General features: G+C 36.8%; 1 protein-coding gene across 1 annotated transcript; it reads right to left on the bottom strand.

Moving 5' to 3' along the window:
- Positions 1-412: 412 nt before the first annotated feature.
- LOC112463521 lies at positions 413-13,205 on the bottom strand. The gene is made up of 2 exons (XM_025029950.1): positions 12,110-13,205; positions 413-2,002 (listed from the first exon to the last, which is right to left on the bottom strand). The coding sequence occupies exon 2, from the start codon at positions 1,887-1,889 to the stop codon at positions 444-446; it is 1,446 nt and encodes a 481-aa protein (XP_024885718.1). The 5' UTR covers positions 1,890-2,002; positions 12,110-13,205; the 3' UTR covers positions 413-443.
- Between the last annotated feature and the right edge of the window lie 6,822 nt (positions 13,206-20,027).

Genomic DNA, 20,027 nt, shown 5'->3' on the forward strand with positions numbered 1-20,027 from the left:
GTGTGTGTGTGTGTGTGTGTGTGTGTGTGTGTGTGTGTGTGTGTACATGTCCATATAATATATATGGATAGACTTCAGATAAATGTGGAAACACTTTTTTCTTGTAGCAAAACTATAACAATCCAAGTCTTTCACATTCTAAAAGTTAATTATTTCAGCGATATTAATATTAAAACGAAAATTAGAACATACACATATTTACCTCAGCACGAATTGCATATTTTACCTCTTGCAATTATCACAAAAAGATAGACATATTCAATCGATTATCGAATTTTCTATTCCTCCGTCGCGATTTTACAATTAGACGAATTAAAACAGAGTCGTGAATCGTGATACGATACGCCGACAACCGGCGGCGCGAGGTGCGAGAGCCATCCAGCACCTTTTCGCGTTCCCTTCACGGACGGTCGATTTGCGCGGCGTGAAAGTGGAAACCTTACTTACTTGGGTATGTCCTTGAAGTAACCGTGAGAGTGCAGTAGGTCGTCGAGGAAGTAGACGTTTCTGACGTTATACGAGGCGCGGGTCTCGTTCCGTATTTGCAGGGCCTTGGGCAACACCCGACGCATCAGCTCTTGCCAGGTCGCGTCCTTGACGGGCATAATCACCTCGTCGACGTCCAACAGGGCGATATACTCGTATTCGTACATATGCTTGTACAGACAATCATTGTAGGGTATCAGCTCGTTCTGCCGCTTGTGATTGGTCTTCTTCGTGAGGTACATGTGCTGGAAGGCGGGCACGTTAGGCTGTCCGCCCGGCAGGGTCAACGGGGTCACGTGCACTATACCCAGACGCTGATAATGCCGCAGCACCTTGGTCACGTTCGGATGCACCTGCAGCTCGTAGAAGTAGATCTTGTCGGCACCCAGTAGGCTGATGAGTTCGATCCACTCGACCAGTCGGACCGATAGATCCTCGTGCAGAAAGTCCAGACCCTTTACGCACACCGCAAAATCTTTCTTGCGCTCGGGCTTGTTATAAATCACTCGGAGATGGTTGGTGGCCGTGTCGCAACGCTTCTCCACGATGGAGACGGACGACGGTGGTTTGCCATACGCTTGCGGCGGCACCCTACATGCTATCACGTATGGCTGATAAATGCCCTGCTTGTAATTGCCCCATTTAGGATACCAAATGTACTTGTATTCGAGCGTCTCGATGATCTTGGGCTCGCTCTCGCCCTCGTACCATAACTGACAATACGTCTTCACGATCGGTTCAATCCGATCGATCATGCCAACGATCCTCACCGCCGGCCCGATCTTGGATAATTTCCGATTGTCGTAGAACGCGCCGAAAAACTGGAAAGTGCCGTTGCTGGTTCGCAGGGTTTGCCAATAGATATTGTTAAACTCCAGATCGTAGATCTGTGGGTATTTCGCACAGCTCTCGTTGCCCCGTTTTGTCAGTCTGCTATTTTTCGACCAATCGCTTAGCGGTAGACTCGGTATTCTCTCGGCGATCTCTTCGATCAATTGCTGCTCGGTCTTGGCAGGTCTCTTATCCAGCAACGGTTCCAGCTCGAACGGACTCGTCGTCGCTTCTAAACGGTTTCTAAGAGTAGTCAGGGTGGTCAACAGGGCGCCATTACCGCCAGAATTGGTAAGATCGCCCAATGACGACCTTTGCAAGAGATATCGGGACAGACTCAAGCTCCCTGAAAAACCCTGGCTTGCACCTCGATCGTTGCTGATGCCATCGGCTTCCACCGGGTTACCGATGCCATCCTCGCCGGTAGGACTACCATCTTGACGCAAAGCCCTGTTCTCCAAGTGACGGAACTGTACCGCCGCGATCATCAGCAATCCCCAGGCAAACACGAAGACGAAGGCACGCTTCGCGCATCTTGACGAACTGCCGCCGCAATTCTGTATCGTTGTCATCCTGCTGGTCTTCCCCCGACGCGTCTTCCCGATCACCGCCCGGACGATTCAGCTGGAACGCTGAATCCCTGTCCTATTTAACCGTATCCTCTTTCTCGTTCTGAAACCCGAATCTGAAACAGAAAAGTTCATTGTCCACAAAGTGTTGATTGAACCGTAAAACGACCGTCAAAGTATATAGTGCAAAGAGACAGAATTTTACTAATTATTTTATCGTTTGAACAACAAGTATTTATTCCGCCCTTATTGAGATTTTGAAGATACTGATAGATTTATTTACACAAGCAATTAATTTCGCTATAAATTTATCAAGTTTTAGTTTGTATTATTTTTTATTTTTGAAAATAAAAATTGCGAATATAATAGGTTATTATAAATAAATATAAGGTCTGTAATATATATGTATAGAAGCGTAACTAAATGGATAACAATTCGAATTAAAATATAGAATCCACATGGAATTTTATTTAATTAAACCATCGGGAAAGCATTTTTTTTGTTACAACGTTGAAAAGTCATTGCTTTCGAGAAGATGAAGTAAAGCGAATGTGATGATTTATTCGTGAGTTTAGAGTGAAGAAGATGAAAGCTGCGAAATGACCCATGACTAGTCAACAGAATTTAGGGCAAGAGACGAGATAATGTCTTTAACTGTATAAAAACACCCGCTACCGGTAGCCAGTACTCGACTATCATCAAGAAAGCGAGCGACCCTGCGGACGAAACCCCGTTGGCCGGATCGGGCGAGTCTCCGGAGAACGAGAGAGAACGAGAGAGAGACAGAGAAAGAGAGAGAGAGAGAGGAGCGCGAGACCCGCTCGGAGATACGTGGAACCGGTTATGCTGATGGCAAACTGTTTTTCACCTTTTGCACCTCGCTCCAACTAACCTCCTCCCTTCCTGACCACCTCGAGCCTTTTGCCCGACGATGTTTCCCCTCGACGACGTCTAGTCTCTTCCTTTCCTCTCTTTCTAAATCTAAGCGCGATAATGGCGGACTCTCAGGATCAAGTTTGACCGCAACCTAGGATTTTCCATCAAGACTTTACTTCTGCCACGTTTGATTTGTTGCTTCTAGTATTTGTTTATATATATTTATGAAACGTTATTATTCCTTCCTGATATCTACATATTTTGTCCACATATATGTTAATTAAAATTCCAACAAATTTCTATATATAGAGATATTTTGGACGAAAAGGTATACACGATTTCTCTTTAGTCTTTCCTTTCCAATGTAAAAGAAACATTGATAAACCGAATAACATTGATAACTGAAAACATTGATATAGTGAAAAAAACATGTTCTAAAAAAAGATCTCTAATCAAAATAATCATTAAATAAAAATTTGGGTTTATTCCAAAAAATTGCATAACTTACACGTTAAATTATTACTTAGAGCATGAACAAAATACATATGGGGCATTCTCGCTGAAATTTTCACATTTTCACCTTGACCTACTGCAATAATTTTGACAATTTTTACCGAGAAGTACCTACTTATTCTGAATCTCATTTGCTAAACTAAGCGATTGTCCATTCGAGGGATCACAAATTAACGATAATTTGTTTAATTTACCGTCACACGCTAAGCTCGATAAATCGAGTCGGCGCGGAGTAGCAATTGCATGCGAAAGTGTAACTCGCGTACGTGCGAGCGCGATGCTACCTCGTTCCCGTTTAATTCAGGCCCCGTTCTTATCGTTCCGTTCGTAATTAGCAACAGCGGACCGACGCAGCGGCCGCGGCCGGCCAGAACGCAAATTGCGCGGAACGAACGCGTTCATATCGACTCAATCGTCATCGTTCAATACAGCCCTTCCATTATGTTGAGTTCTGTGTTCATCAAAAAAGAAATTTGAGAATTTTTTCGAAAATTTTTCTCTTGTAAGTAGGTCTAAATTATTCTTTCAGCAATGTTTGAATAAATTACTTTTCACACAGATGTCGATTCTTTATATACTGATCAAGATTTGATAATTGACAGATAATTTTCATACTTACGTCGTTTTAACTAATACAGAATTTTTACCATCGTTTAAAATTAAAATTCTAATATATTAATAAAAAAATATTGAAAATGTTTGAATGTACTTCCTACATTTATTATTCCGCTCCAAAATCACGGACGATGCTAAATAAACGAATCATTATCATTATCATTTGCAATAACTAAATATGAAATAAATTGATGTTATAGACGACGCGAATGCTTGAAGCTGGCTTAGCCAAGCTTAGAAGGGATAAGATAAGATATTCCTAAGAAAAAGTTTAACATTTATTTACGGTCAACGCTGACAGCGATAGAATTTACAGGCGACGACGCGACACGGCCATCAGCGTTTAAGAGAAAGCAGGTTAATAACGAGCCGAAAATGTGAGCACGCAAAGTTTAACTCACTTCTCTCCGGAATCTCCATTCGACAGAGAAGATAAGCAAATATTGGCTCCTCGTCCCAAGCGGAAATTCTGAAATTGAGGGAAATTCTCTAATCTTGCTTGCAACACTGCTTTTTATCTCTATAATCTTTTTATTGCTAGCAGTAATTTTTATTTTTTTCTAGTAAGAAGAAAGTGTAAGGACGATAAAATTTGAGGTAAAATTAACAATATTAGCCATTAGCCAGTATTAATTATTAACCGCGATAATTAACTCTGACGTTTAATATTAAAATCTCTCTAAATCTCTTTAATACAGCTCTCACTAGAAGAAGAAGGTTAAACGGCATATATTTACGCAAAATGCAAAGAGTGAATATATATATATACACGCAGAAAATTTTTCTCGAATAATGTAGAATACTCATAATAAAATTTACTAGATTTGCTAGGTACCGGTAAGATATACGCGTATTCAACCGGAAATTAATATATGACAATAGAAAAGTAATAGTTTGATCAGATACATCTTGTAACCTAAAAGTAAATAAATTTGCCATACTAACAAGGAAATATGAGAACAGTAAAAAAAGTCCCATACTAGTATGTGTATATTCGACGTTGTAGCTTGAATTGCCAACATCACATGTCTTGGATTGAGCGTTGTTTTTTAAGACAGTATAGGAAAAATATAATCTAGAATGGTACTTATTGTGAACTGTATAGAAATATTCGTTGCGTATCTGGCAATAGTCTATGTTCTTCATAGAAATGCGATAGTATAACCGCGATCGTGGACGACGGAAGGCGCGCGGCGCGAGCGGCAACGTGGGCTCGCGCGGCGAGAGGATTCGGCTCGCGCCCGCTACGCGGCACATCGCCGATACATTCTCGCGTGATTAAAATTCAACATCGACCTTTATATCTAGGGCAGCTCGGCAGGGTCCCTACAGCGTTCTTAAGTTCGCACGTGGCGGACAGGTGACCGCCACAGCCTATAACGGCAACTTATTCAACTTATGTTTTTTGACATGACTGCAACAGACATGTTTTTTGTTCATCAGCGATATTCGGAATAAGACACAATCGGACAAGATATAATTGAATCATTCGTCTTTAAATTAACGTAGTAAAACGCGCTCTCGAAAGTCCCATACTTGATGGAAATATTTACTTCTGCGTATAGTTTTATTTTTTGCTCTCTAAATTTTCCTATACTTTCTTGAAATCTTTTGCATATTATGACTATATCCTAGCCGTGCAAGATTAGTATGGTATTTACTTTGTTCGTGTATACTTGTATTTACGAGAAAAATTTTCTGCGTGTATATATATAGCAGCCTATTTCTCTATCATATATTTCTCTATCGAAGCAACCACATCCGTCGCCTTCTGACCAATACTGCAAATGTGCATACACGATAACACGCTCATGTATGTATTGTACCTGTATATCTGCGCGCGAGCTCAAGACCACCGATAAAATCTTATTGGAAAATAATTCTTTCATGCGTTTAATCACACGTTAATATAATCACAACGTCGCTAAATAATTGTGCATTCTTGTCGCAATCGTGATTACATTTCAAGGTCCTCGATCGAAAAACATCCGCGAACTCTCGCCTTCCTCGTTCTTCGCAAAAAAGAAAAAAATCTGTTTATCCCGCTTTTAAACGTTTCTTACACGGCAATATCTTTCGCATGTGCGTACACCTCTTCGTCGATAATCCTCTATCCTTGCGTCAGTCGCCGATAAATTATTCGTCAATGTTGCGTACACGAGATATATGGTAGCTGAGTCACAATGGCTGTATCTCTCGTGGCTGATGACGCGAGATTCTAAATGATTTTATAACTTTTGCAGAAAATATTAATCCGCCGGATTTAATTCGTTCGGATTTTAACTACCTTTACGCAACTGAATTAACCAGATACTATTTTCGCAGTCGTCATATGGTAACGATATGCAGGTGGTAACGCAAATTTTTGAAATTATTACGAAAAGTATAATATTCCGAATGTATTAAGATACATTCGTATCTCATCTAATAAAATTATAATAAAAAGATATTTTGGGATCATGAAGTTAAGATTTATTACGCATGCTCGTGCAAGATGCATTGTGCATCTGCATTCCGCGTCTTATGTAATTCCGTTGCACCTCCGCGATTTCTTCTTTCATTGCTAACCGCTACAAAGAAAGATGGAAAGTGTTAAAGAAGTTATAAACAAGTCCTACACGTCAGTTATCCCGCACGAAATCGCCAGTATGATTTAAATTGACAATATAACCGTTGATAGCTTTAGAATGAAGGTACCGAGACTATATTCAATAATAGCCACGGCATACTTTCGATAAATTCAAGCTTCGATATGACCAGACACATAAAAACGACTTAAGATTATTGACATATAATAATAAGTTCTGTTAATAAATTGCTTATAAGCAAAAATTTCAACTTACGTTTCTATTAAAAAGAATAACAACAATTTTTATACAGAACAAATTTCATAATATTCATTTATTTTCCCGGAAAAAGTAGAAAAAAGCTACTCCTCACGTTTGTTGTCATGCGTGATAATTAATGTCACAAATGACACTTGCATTCTTTTATTACGCTATACCGCAAATTTTCGTTATATCGCAACAGCTCCGTTCTTCCATATATGTAGCCTCAAGAATTGAAATCATCGAAATTAGACCGGTTTCAATGGTCGCTCGAGAGAAAGAGAGGAGGAATGACGACATATGCGCGTAGTCCAGCGAGGACGATTTTGTGGAAAGTCGAGTAGAGAGAGCGAGTGATGCTGTTACTGCTGTTACTGCTGCTACTGCTGGCTCGTCGTACGTTCGCCTGCTCCAATTGCGATTTCTCGCTTACGCGTGCTAATTAACCCTAATAGTATGAAGGGAGAAGGAAAGAGAAAAAAGGGGGGGTACAGAAAAGGATAGATCGTGGCGCGAATAGAACGGCGCGCGGGGACGCTCTATAACTATAACAGGCGATTTCACCAGCCTCGTCCCATCGTCGATCTTCGCGATTCGAGAGCGAGATAGCATTCTGTCGTGCAATATCGTCTGCAATTGGTCGTACACAACACACACACACACACACACACACACACACACACACACACACACACGTGCCGCATGTATCAAGCACGGCGTGAACTCTTTTGATTCAACGCAGCACGCTCGGCGGTGCCACACGGTTCCAAGGCTCATTTATGTTTTACAATTTACACGATGACAATTTACAGTATGGCACCATGTGTTACTTGGTATAATAGCAGATACGAAATAGATAACTAAATACGCCGATTAATTGACACTCGTAATTACCTACGTATTGTCACGACACAAATGTGCTTGAATTATGACTGATTCGATGATAATGATTTCTTTGGAATAGAATTAATACAATACCACAATAATTAAATAATTAATAGTACTTACAAATAATATATGTAGATATAGATATTTTCTGAAAGTATTATAGTATGAATATGTTACTTTATATATTTTTAAAACATGTAACAACATTCGTAATTAATATAAATATCTCCGAGAAAAATCAGATAATATCATTGATAATTTGTAATTGATAATTAATATCTAATTAATAATCACTTTACAAGAAAACGTTTGAATATATTTTTATTACGATTTATGAAAATCAATCTTATATAATTCTTACAAATAGTTAAATTCAACTTAACTTAATAAATCAATATTGAAACTGAAGAGCAAGTAACGTGAGCAAGTATATATCGGAACTTTAAAAGTATAACATATACTTAAGTTTAATCAGAATCGTTTCTTTCCCCAATGACTTCGACGATATGAATCGGTATCATTTCACAACGAGCAGACGTAAGCATATCGATACGTTTGTTGCAACCGAATGATGTTAATATATTCGAGATGATTCGAGTATATTGACTTCGATTGTATGAATATTTCTTCACCAAATTTCAATACCATAGCAAATAATTACTCGTAGAGTAGTTTATTTGTTATTCCGTAAGAATACTCATACATGCCTGACTTTGTCATTACACATATAATTGGAAAGCGTATGTTGTGATCCGGATTTTCTGCAGCATCATGGCAGCTTTCGCGTACAAGTGTAGCTATAAAACTCGCGTTTCAAGTCTTTCGTCTCTATCGAATACTTGGTTCGTCTCTCTGGTCCCTCCTTCACTTTTCGAACAGAACAAAAACGAATTCCATCGCCTGGTATCATTTATAATGTGGCGCGATAACTTATAGAACGTTCCACGTTATAGATATATATTAGATAATTTTAATCAATTATGTTTTTAAAAAATTAATTAAAAAAGAAATTACGTTGTTATCTTTATGCGTATATCTTTATGCTTCGCTTCTTTTATTCTTTGTCATGTGTATTTTTGTCCTTCATCAGTTATAGGTTTTTTTTATTTATTTTCCAATTTCTCATTTTTCAATCTCTTTAAAATTCGCCTCAACCGCGCCCTGGAGAACGTCACGCTTCGATAAGACTCACTATTTTTAGCTCGTATCGCTCTCTTTCTTTTCTTGCTTTTTCTCTCCTTCTTGCCGACCATGTGTTCGCGCATATACTAAACGTGTAGTTTAATGAATCACTTTTCGTATTATACCGTGGCAATTAAGCCTGTTATACGTAAATACTTAACGGCACTGCATTGAATGTCGAAACGAGGCCGTTGTTCCCTACCACAGGAAGCAAATGGCACTTTAAATTGCCGGCCGCACGCACGTCATCATCTCGTCGCATCTCGTCGAGGGATAACTGCACACGATCCTTCTCTCGTGTGGATGCAATTTTGATTCGACCGACATGGGTGCCACTCGGCTTTTATCTGATCGTTTGCGACGAAAGGCGCGAGACAGACGGCGATCGAGCGATCATTTTTTTTCCCATTCCGGTAACTGCACGCGTGTAACGCGCGCGTGAGACGTGTGAGATTCAAAAAATATCTCTCTCGACAGCTGTCTTTTCCCGCCGAGAATGCTTCAAATATCTTTGTTTATATATATTCCTAACATTAATTAATATTTATATTAGCGCATTTATTTTTTGTATAACGTCGCTCGGTCGCTACCACGTCGCATCGCCAGTGTCGCCACGACACGTTTAGGTCATCTATAAAGTCTAAATCTTGGTTGATTTTTATATAAATTTTACGATAGAATTTTAAGAAAGGACAAAAAGATGTATGATTTCTCATTAATCGTGACATCTTTGAGAGGATCCAAAATGATATCGCTGCCGATATAATTGTAGACGTGAAAAATTAATTTATATATAATTACACTTCGGAGATTCTGTCGTGTTATTCGACATTGATGTACGTGGAGACGCAACGTGCAACATTACGTGACGCCTGTTGCGCTACGACCGACTTTATCAGGGATGTCAGGTTGTGATACTTGGATCGTACAACCGTTACCGAGAGGAGAACCGGGGGTCAAGCTTATAGTCGCGCATATTGGTCTTTACACACGTCATTCTCTCCATAAGCAAAGATTATACTTTATCATCTCTAGAAATCGTGCACATAATCCATGATCGCGATATGTCGTGATATGCATTTATCAATCTGTCACATCTGTACATTCTTATTCAAGAAGATAATGCAATAACCTTAATTATCATCGCATATTTTTAATAAATTCTAATAAGTTAAACTAGTTAGCCTTCATGAATTAAAAGGTGACAGTGACCTTTCATACCGCGCATATCATAAATCGTAAAGTAAATATCGAATACTAATGAATACTAATAAAGCTATTTAAAAAAGAAAAGAGCCTCTTAATTTGCAAATGTTAACTAAACGAATTTATGAAAGGTTCCGTGTAATTACGCAGCTCTATTTTAGAATCCTCTTTCAGAAATATTTTAATAAAATTACTATGGAAATTTGCATGAAGCACAGTTATTTTTAGGATCAGAAGTGATTGGCAACTTGTTTACTTGAATGCAAAATTATGGTCTATAATAGAGCGTTTTATGTTTTAGAAATATGAAATACTTCTTTACACTTTACATATCACAATTCTTTAATATTCTTAATATAAACTGTCCAACCGATAATAATGACCATATGATATTAATGATGAACATTTACAACGAAGAGTATTACGGCATGCGAGTGTTTGCGTTGAAACTTACGAATATCAGGTATAGTATATTATTATAATTTCCTCGACAGATCACATCTCGCTTGCGCTATAACGCATATTATAATACGTTATATTGTTGTTATATCAACTTGTATATTTCCTTTGTTCGCATCTATCTAGCGTAATTATACATAAGAACGGCAATCTGGCGCGCGAAGATCGCGCTTGTCCTTCGACAGTTGAATTAATTACTTGACTTCCACGAATTAAAAGTAGCGGAACAAATGACGATTAATTAAATGTGATTCGACTGACGACGGATTGCTAAGCAAGTCTCGAATTAAGTCACGAAAATTTAAAAATGATGGAACTATATTACAAATTACAATGTTAAGAAAATGACAAAAATGTGACGATCAAATGAAAACCTCCTCCGTCATCAATGACTAACGACTCGTTAAAGAAATATCAAGGCCGTTCGTTATAAAATCTGTCGATTAACATGGTAAAATGCTGGTTTACTCGGTATGCATTTATCGCGCGTTCTCATTATTCGTCGATAACGGAAATTGAATCCTTGGCTGGTTTTTTTGATTGACGTCATTAAAACCGATTGAATTGGGTCATTAAAGCGTACAATCATGTGATATTCGTCGATGGAACGAGAGCCGAGCGTATTTAGCTCTTCTCTAGGCTTTCGCACACTTTCATAATTTGTAGCGTGCGGCCGCGATCAACGGTATTCGACGAAATTCTATGCACCGCCACCGGTGCACGGACATACCTACGATGCGTGTATACAGTTCCTGATTTCTCCAAGAGAAAAAAATGTCAAGGACGATCGATGTCCTTCGTGATCGCGTGCATCTTATTATTTTTGAATGGTAAAGACGATCGATAAGTGTGACTTAATTATCAATCAAGATAAAAATTTTATCTTTATTTATATTATTATTATTAATTCCGAACCGAACGAGCAGCAAATCCAGTCAAATTATTTAGGTACGCTCGCAGAAATATGCGGATCTACTGTATACAGAATCCACCAAAGGTAGATCGAGGTCACGATCGCTTTAACGGTAATTCCTTCAGGCAATCACTTCGTTCACGAAACCGTCAGAACGATCGATACTTAATTGCGTCACGAAAATTTCGTCAATCTCGCGGCTACCAGTCACAGAGTTCTTGGAGTGAATAGATCGTATATGCATTTCTAATTCCTGTTTTATGAACTAGTTTTAAGTTTATATTTATCTTTATTAAATGCGTTACATAAGTTTATATCTCTCCTTTTAAAGAAGGTTTTTAATTAATTTTCTTTTAAAACTCTCAATTATTCGTCGACAACAGATCTGATCGTCGAGAAAAGAACGCATTCCTCGAAGGAATGGGAGTAGAAATGGGATCCTATCGAGTATTGCTATATCGCGAATGGTATTAAGAAACTTAGCGAAACTTGAAACTTTTATATGAGCACATCAAAAAGTAATACACTCCTATACCTATCAGAGACTAACAATAAGTCTCGATACTAGCGGATTCTAGTACCGTTATACCAAGCGCTTTGCAACTATGTGAAATAAAAACTTTAATAGTGTTACTCTCCAACGTAATATTACTTCGGTATCAAATCGATCCGGATTTGAGAACCTACAGATCCGGAACCTGGCGATCCTTATAGCTGTTTCCACTAACTGTTTCTATACTTACGAGAAATACGGAGATACGGAGATTCGGAGAAACGAATCGCGGAGAGACGAGTGATCGTGGTGATCGTCAGAACAGCCTGGTCGATCGCCAACCGTTCGAACTCGTCCGGATGACGTCCCGGTGCCCGGGTTGCATCCCGCGACACTCGAAGACGACCTCCACCAGGGGAAGAGGAACAGATCCGCGTCAACGCGCCGGCATCGGCATTCCTCTCCCATTGGCACACGACATCACGGCATTTCGTAATCCCTTCTCGTTCTTATTTTCGTGGCTGCTCCACCTCGGAGTCAGGAAGAACGCTAATGATCGGCGATCACTATGTGGTATCACTATTTTTTCTTCTTCTAGCTGGAGCTGGATATTCCGAAGGAAACAACACACGTTAAGGGACAAAACGCGAACCGGACGCGCTTTCTTCTTCCAATTGTTCGCATATATATAGGTATGCGTGCGTATTGGCTGCTGTTGCTCCCGCGCCGCGCTGCCCCGCGCTGTGCCGCGCACCGGATGAATGCGACGTGCCTGAATGGGAAGAACGGAGCTGGAAGCAAGCTCCGATGTAGCTTGGATCTTATAATTCTCGTGATTCTTTTCGTATTAGATCGTTCGCGAGCACGCGCAAATTTTCAATCACTGTCACTTGTTCGTCGTGAATTAGATGACGACGATGCATGATGACGATGGTATAACTCGACAGTTTTAAGCCGAATACAAGCCGAATCAAGTTTTTGGATTCACCGATCTTTTTCTGCCTTGGTGCGTTCCGGTCAACTTCATCAAGCCGGACATTTAAAAGCCGTTTTTGGAGGCCGGTCACCGGTCGCCGGTCGCCGATCGCCGGTCGCCGGTCGCCGGTCGCCACTCGACAGGATATGCAAAGACCTGTTACGCGCACTTCTACATCAGCAGCCGGCACGTTCTCGTTATGTTCTCCAAACCATGATAATGATTTATTTCAAGAGACACATTTTATATAAAATTTGGTCTATAAAACTGTCTATATACAACGAGTAACACGATAACAAAAATTAAATTGCATTCCGGAGCTCGATAAGTTCGAAACGAAAATACTCGTCGTACGTCGTGTCGGCGTCTCGCTCCGAACTGCCGCCAGACGCCAGACGAAGTCTTCGACTAGGGGGCCGTTCGAGGATCAAGAGGGGAGCTCGAAGAGAGCGAGAGAGCGAGAGAGAGAGAGAGAAGTGGTCGATTGGTCAACTTACATGACTCCGATGAAGGGAAGGGAGATTCCTCCGGGACCCAAGGGTATTAGGGAACATATAGGAAGTTGCAAGAGAGCAGCGTCTACATTGAAGAAGAGGCAACGTCTTTGTCATGGCAGGCAGACAACTTGCCTGTGTATGTGTGACTTCCAGTCCTTCATAGGGCGACGAGTCGTGACGATGATAAATGAATACGAATGTTATATTAAAACTTTTATCGATCTCTCTAGCTTTGTATCTTTTAATACTACAGCTCTATATGTCATCTATTTTATTCGCGAAACTTAATTGGAGAGTCAATATTTTTTTATTTGAGATTCTCATTTCTTATTCCTATCCTATTTAATCAATTCTTGCGAGATATCAGGTCTGAATGATTAAGGAAATTCTTTGAGAGTCGTTATCTAGGTACTATTATAGCCGGATGAAATAACTAGCCAAAACAAATTCTCAGAACTTTTCTTTCTTCCGAACCTGCAGATGTTCTTTCTCTCAGCTCTTGAAAACCCTGAATTTTCAAAAATTATTCTCTTAATTCTAAATTATTCTTTCCAACGTTTTACTATGAAATCATAGTAAAGTTAATAATTAAATAATAATTCTAATAAATAAGTACATTTTGTATATATATATATATTATATATATATATATATATATATATATATGAAAATTTTTCCATAAATATTTTCATGTTAAATATATTAGCAATTTTTATATTCTTATTGTTATATACTTATATATTATTACATTTTTCAAGTAGTAAAAAAATAATTACATGCAAAAGTACAAAATATCAGAGAAGCGATAAGTTTAAAAAATAGTAAGTTCTGTAATTATTAAATAAGTTAAATTTAATTTCGTTAGAATAGACAAAGAATAATAAATTCTAAACCTTGTCGGAAACTCACAGGGAGAAATTTTAAACGGCTCATTGGAATTTTATCTTCGAAATTGTTGGCACGCCATCAGAAAATCGAACAGTAATTAACTATTCAATTGCACCGAAAAATTATCACGTTGCGGATGCGAAATCGGCTCGTTTCGAAGACGTTTAATCCTTGTGAATGTATAAGAAGAGTTATGAGATATATATATGGTACGAGAGAGTAAAAGGATCCCAATGAAGCCTACACAACGCTAACACAGAAAATCATGATCCCGGCAACTTTCTCAACTATGAATTTAAAGAATGAAGCATCATCTATTGGCCGCGTGAACAAATCGCGTGATCTCGATCGACCAAATGTATCCTGAACTGAAATCGTCGAATGAAAGTTTGATCGAAACGATTTACTCGTCCAACAAAATCCGCGTGATTAATCTTTCGCTCTCGTAAAACCATATATCATTCAATATGACATCATCTGTCGTCTACAATAAATCAATTTTTGTATGGTTAAATAACAGATTTAATAACAAAGTTCATAATGGAATCTCTTTCTTGTGATAAAATAATCTTGCGATAACTCTTTGTTTAGGATAGTGAAATGTATCTTGTAATCTATAAGGTAAATGGAACAAATCGTAATATCGACAGACCGACATGTCTGTACCAATATGTACAACATATGTTAATACGTATTTAAAGTTACAAATACACATAGAGAAAAAAAAATAAAATAAAAATTTATATTAATATCTCTACCATATCAAAGTCATCAAACTATCGTAAAAAATAGACGTCTTTTTTTACTATTTCATATATTAGAAGAAGATTTCATAAAACATTATATATAAAATATTTAATTTAAATGAAAAAGGAAGGAAATTCACGAATGAATTTTACATCAAGTAAAAAATAAGATAAGATATATAATGAACATGAAATATAAAAGGCCATCTGTTAGTATGAACTTTGCCATTACTGATGTAGATAACAGTTAGCTATTTGTAGAAGTAACAACTTAACTTTTTAATATGTACTCTACATAAATCTGATAAATAAAAGCTACATTAATATAAAATAACTATTAATCTAGGTAATTAAAGTATTGTTTATATTTCGCGCATTATCAGGCACTAACTTTAACGATCGAGACTTGAATATTTCGTAGGATTTTTTACTTTAGTTAATCTCTAGAATGTTATACGTTATTAAAGAGTCAGATAATTGAGGAACGCTCCAATAACTTTTTATTATTAATATAATAAAAATTGTTGCAATAAAGCGAGATTTTACATGTAAAATTGCATTTGCATGTCAGATTTTCAATCGCGCGGCTGATGGATCTTCATTAAAGAAAAATGACAGGATATATCTTAGGTAGAGTCTTCTCAACAAAAGGAACAATAGAGTGCACGTGGTCCGTAAGCCGTAAGCGAAGCCTGCAACTGGGACATGGCTGTCACGATCATCATTACAGACAATAATTGTTTCAAGGGATTTCCTCAATATTAGCATCAATATCAGCACCGCTGGATATTTTCTCTTTGGCATCAACTGCCAGTACAATATTCCATAAAATGTATCAGCTCAATCTTTCTATTAATTTAAATTTAAAAGTAAAAGTCATTATTTTTTAGATCATTAGATTGTGACAGATTATCCACACTTTGCATATTATCTATTAAATTAAATAATTTAAATTAAATAATTGTGCTTTGTATTATAATATAAAAGTATTATTATACTTTGCAATGTAGGTAGAAGATTAGATAATACATTGATAAATATGTCATACGATTACCTAAGCGAGAACGAAAGAAAGTATATACATGTTTTATATACAATGTATATATAACACGGTTTCAGTAATCATTCGTCAGCAAATAAATTCTCTCTTATACTTATTGTATTGATCTAATAATAGTTTTATATTGCAAAATATCAACAACCAGAGTGAGCAGGATACGTGATTATTCGCGCTCCAACTGTTACAATCGTCTTGAAGACCCCGTTCGTTGACGCCGTTGATGATGCCGTAATCCATCTGAGAAAGATGCTTTGATATGCGAAAAGAGCCACGAGAAAGTATTATTAAAATAGCATAAGCAATTGAGAATTTATAAAAGTAAACAATAAATTTTAAGAATGCCAAGAAATTGAAACATTATATATGTTCATTGTTTGATCTGTATTATCCTCTGTCCTATTGCTAATGAAAAAAATGGGTAAATATATAAATCTCAAGTCTGTTATAAAATAAAACAGAAAATAAATTAGGAAATATCTCCTGTAAATTAACACTTGTTATTGTGCATACATATATTCTATGATAACACTTCCGAAATATTATAACTGACACACAGGACACGACTATCATGTTACGAGATGCAACAATAATGCTTTGTTTGGAGCACAGCATTTACGCAAGCTGAAGTACCGATGAAATATGCAATATGCAACATATCGATAACAACATAGGTAATGCATGCAAAAGCGATATCGCGCGCAAAGAGAGGCAATATCGCTTTTGCACACGAATTTACTTATCTTTTCTAACATTTATGTTTTCGAGTAAATTCTATCCAATGATATTACATGACGATTAAATAATAGATCGCGATGCGGAAGTTTAATTAAGAATACAATAGGCACTGAAGTTTAAATTGAGTATATGGTATAAAAGCGGAGGCGCGTGTAAAAGTAGGATACTTTTCCACGGTGTAAGGGACGCGAAAGTCTTACGCTACAAACAACTTTACGATTGAAGAATCATGAATGTAGCGACTATAGCGACTAAATGTAGATCGGATTTTCTCACGCGTGCATGCAGTCGTGTCGTGAAAAACATGCACTTAGAAACACAATCTTCGCTAATGGTGCAAATAATTTTAACATTTAACAAAAGCGATAGTATCCTTGACTAATTGTTTGATAACTGAAGATATCTACATTTAGATATATTGTACGTAATTTGTAGAATAATTTAAAATTGGAATATGTGTCACTCAATCACGCTTATTACGCTTCCATATCAAAAAGATATGTCATATGTATTTATTATGTATTCTATTTCATGTATAAATCGGTGAATCTATTTTAAGAGGACAATAAGTCTTTAAAATAAGTTCTCATTTTTTTATGTGGCATTATAAAGTGTTGTCTTATGGAAAAGTAACTATGAGATTACATTAGATGTTAATTAATTGCTTGCGTTTGATGGCTTGCGTAATTCATGTTCTACAGATTGTTTGCTCAAGTTCAATTATAATAATATTTCAAAATCTAATGATTAAATTAATAGCGCAATTTTTTATATACCTAAATTAATCTAGAGAAAAATTTTTTATGTAACATGCTTCTATTGCAAAACTGTAGTATAATGATTAATATTGATTCTACATTGCTATAAATAATTTGCATAATTAACGTTAATTTTAACATTGAAGATAAATAAAGATATGTATATTATTATTTCTGTGTTGATCTAGTATAAAATATCGTGAAAGTCATGCTTTTGTTCGAAAATGTGTAATATTAAAATCTTGAATGATTGTAATAATATAAGCAAGTTATATATGTGGAAATAAGATTAAAGACTCTTGGAATGAAAACAAAGGCAATTAAAGATAGAAAACAAAATAACTTTCAATTATTTCAAAATTATTGTTTCAAAAGTCAGATTATTAAATTAAATTATCCCGTTTTCATATTCACAATCAGTCTTTGAATATGAATATATACATGTTAGAATTGACATCTGGCGAAAGTAGCTCGAATAGAAACACTGGCACATTCCTGATTGTCAAACAACTATCATTTAGTCGCGGCCTAGAACGATTTTATGATTGCCGTCAGAAATTGATCCTGATTTATAGCCCTCTTTGATCTGATTCTCCAACATTCATCGTTTAGCTAATCATTACCGTTTATCATTACCGTTAATTCGACCGATTCACCATCGTCATTAATCGCGCAATTTTGCGCGACTTGTCGATCATGCCGTGATTGTGCCTCTGATTGTTTATCCGCACGAATCGATCGCAACCGCAGCCCGACGTTCGTATTTTGCAAAAATTTCACCTTGCAGTGCCTTTCTCTCATATTTTCTTTTATTCGACGTATCTAAGAGGACAATTTGATCTAGAAATTTTTTTCATAATTCGTAATTACGATACTTGCATGCGAGGAAATTAACCAGTTGTAATATTTGTTATAATATTTAGAAAAGTAGTTGCTGAAACAAATGACCTCGGAATTGTCAATACAACTGTCATCGTTAAGCATGATGTCATTTCACGTTTTTTTGTGAATATTAAATCCTCTTCATAATGCGCACGTGATGACTATCTACGGATAGATTTTTATCTTTATAATACGCGAATCTCTCGACGCGTCCTTGCGAAATTCCTCGTGAAGAACCTTTACCTAATTGTAAAATCTTTATTAATAGCAAGCGTTCGAAATACAACACTCGCACGTACAACAGTAAGTAAATTCTTCTTCTTACAAAATTACATAAAAATATTTGAGATAATTAAATATATGTATTATAATATTCGTTAAGCAATGGGTTTTTAAAATGCTTTACTGTAAACAAAAATGTCAAAAACTTAATATCTAATTATTGAACCATTTGATACAAATAGCACAATTTCGTAAGTCAATATGTTATACTCTTAAAAAGTTCACACCTGCAGGACACTCATCAGCAGTGCAGATTAAAATTAAAAAGTATCGATTTATTATTATTTTAATATAATATAGGAGAGATACCTCAGAATAAAATAAAAACTAAACAAATGTCCAAAGGCAATGTAATTAACATGTACAGATGGAGGAATTATACGCGTATACGTGTATAATACCGATCGAATTCGAATAATATCGATGCAAAGATAAAAACATTCTATCCGTTTCTCTGCAATGTCAAAAGCTGACGGTCACAAACTGTAAACCGTATAGCGGAAATAAAGAATTCACAATAGCAGCGAAAGTAATTCAATTTCTAGTCGACCGCATACTCCGATCGCATCTCAAACCCATTTTCTACGCTTCCGGATGAGCAATAAGAAACAATGTAACAACTGTGCACAAATCTTGCATATTCGAGGAGACATTGTCAACTTGAAATAACAATTGGAAATTGAATTAAACACATTTCTACAAAAGAAATCAACAAAAATGCAATAGTTTGCAAAGTTCTTATTTCGTAAATTATTAATTTATAATTATTCTTATTGTTAGATTAAATTTAATTTGAAAACAATTAAATTTACATAAATTTTCATTCAATTCTAATTCCTAATTTGTATCGTCATATATTTCGCTCCATTTTATTGAAATTATTCTGCATTATAAGTATAAGTTAATTATTATTGTTATCCGTTATGTGTGTGCTACTTGTTACTTAAATTTTTCCTCACTTTAATCCTCTGAGTATCCAAACATGACATTTCATTAATCGGATAATCGGAGTAGTTAGAAAATTCTACCTTGGTGTAGTTAAAAAATTATACGGTGCACGCGAATGCATCTTAAAGTACGCGTTAACCTGTACCTCGTCATAAAGATAAAGGACGCACGCGCATCCTTATCATAAAGTGCGCGAGTCATAAATTCACGAGATACTGTCAGCGTGCGTGGAGAGCGTTATCCTTTCAGCGCTCGTCTAATATCATGAATCACCAACGTTAACGACAGGTCGGCTGGCCACCGCGTAATCTAGTTCCATGCTCGTGCTCTTTCCCCGCGCGGCCGTTCCACCCTTATATTTATCGCCCCTAAGCGCATATTGGAAATAAATTATTT

Source organism: Temnothorax curvispinosus, unplaced genomic scaffold (assembly GCF_003070985.1).
Source record: "Temnothorax curvispinosus isolate PA1 unplaced genomic scaffold, ASM307098v1 QBEX01013418.1, whole genome shotgun sequence".
NCBI lineage: Eukaryota > Metazoa > Arthropoda > Insecta > Hymenoptera > Formicidae > Temnothorax > Temnothorax curvispinosus.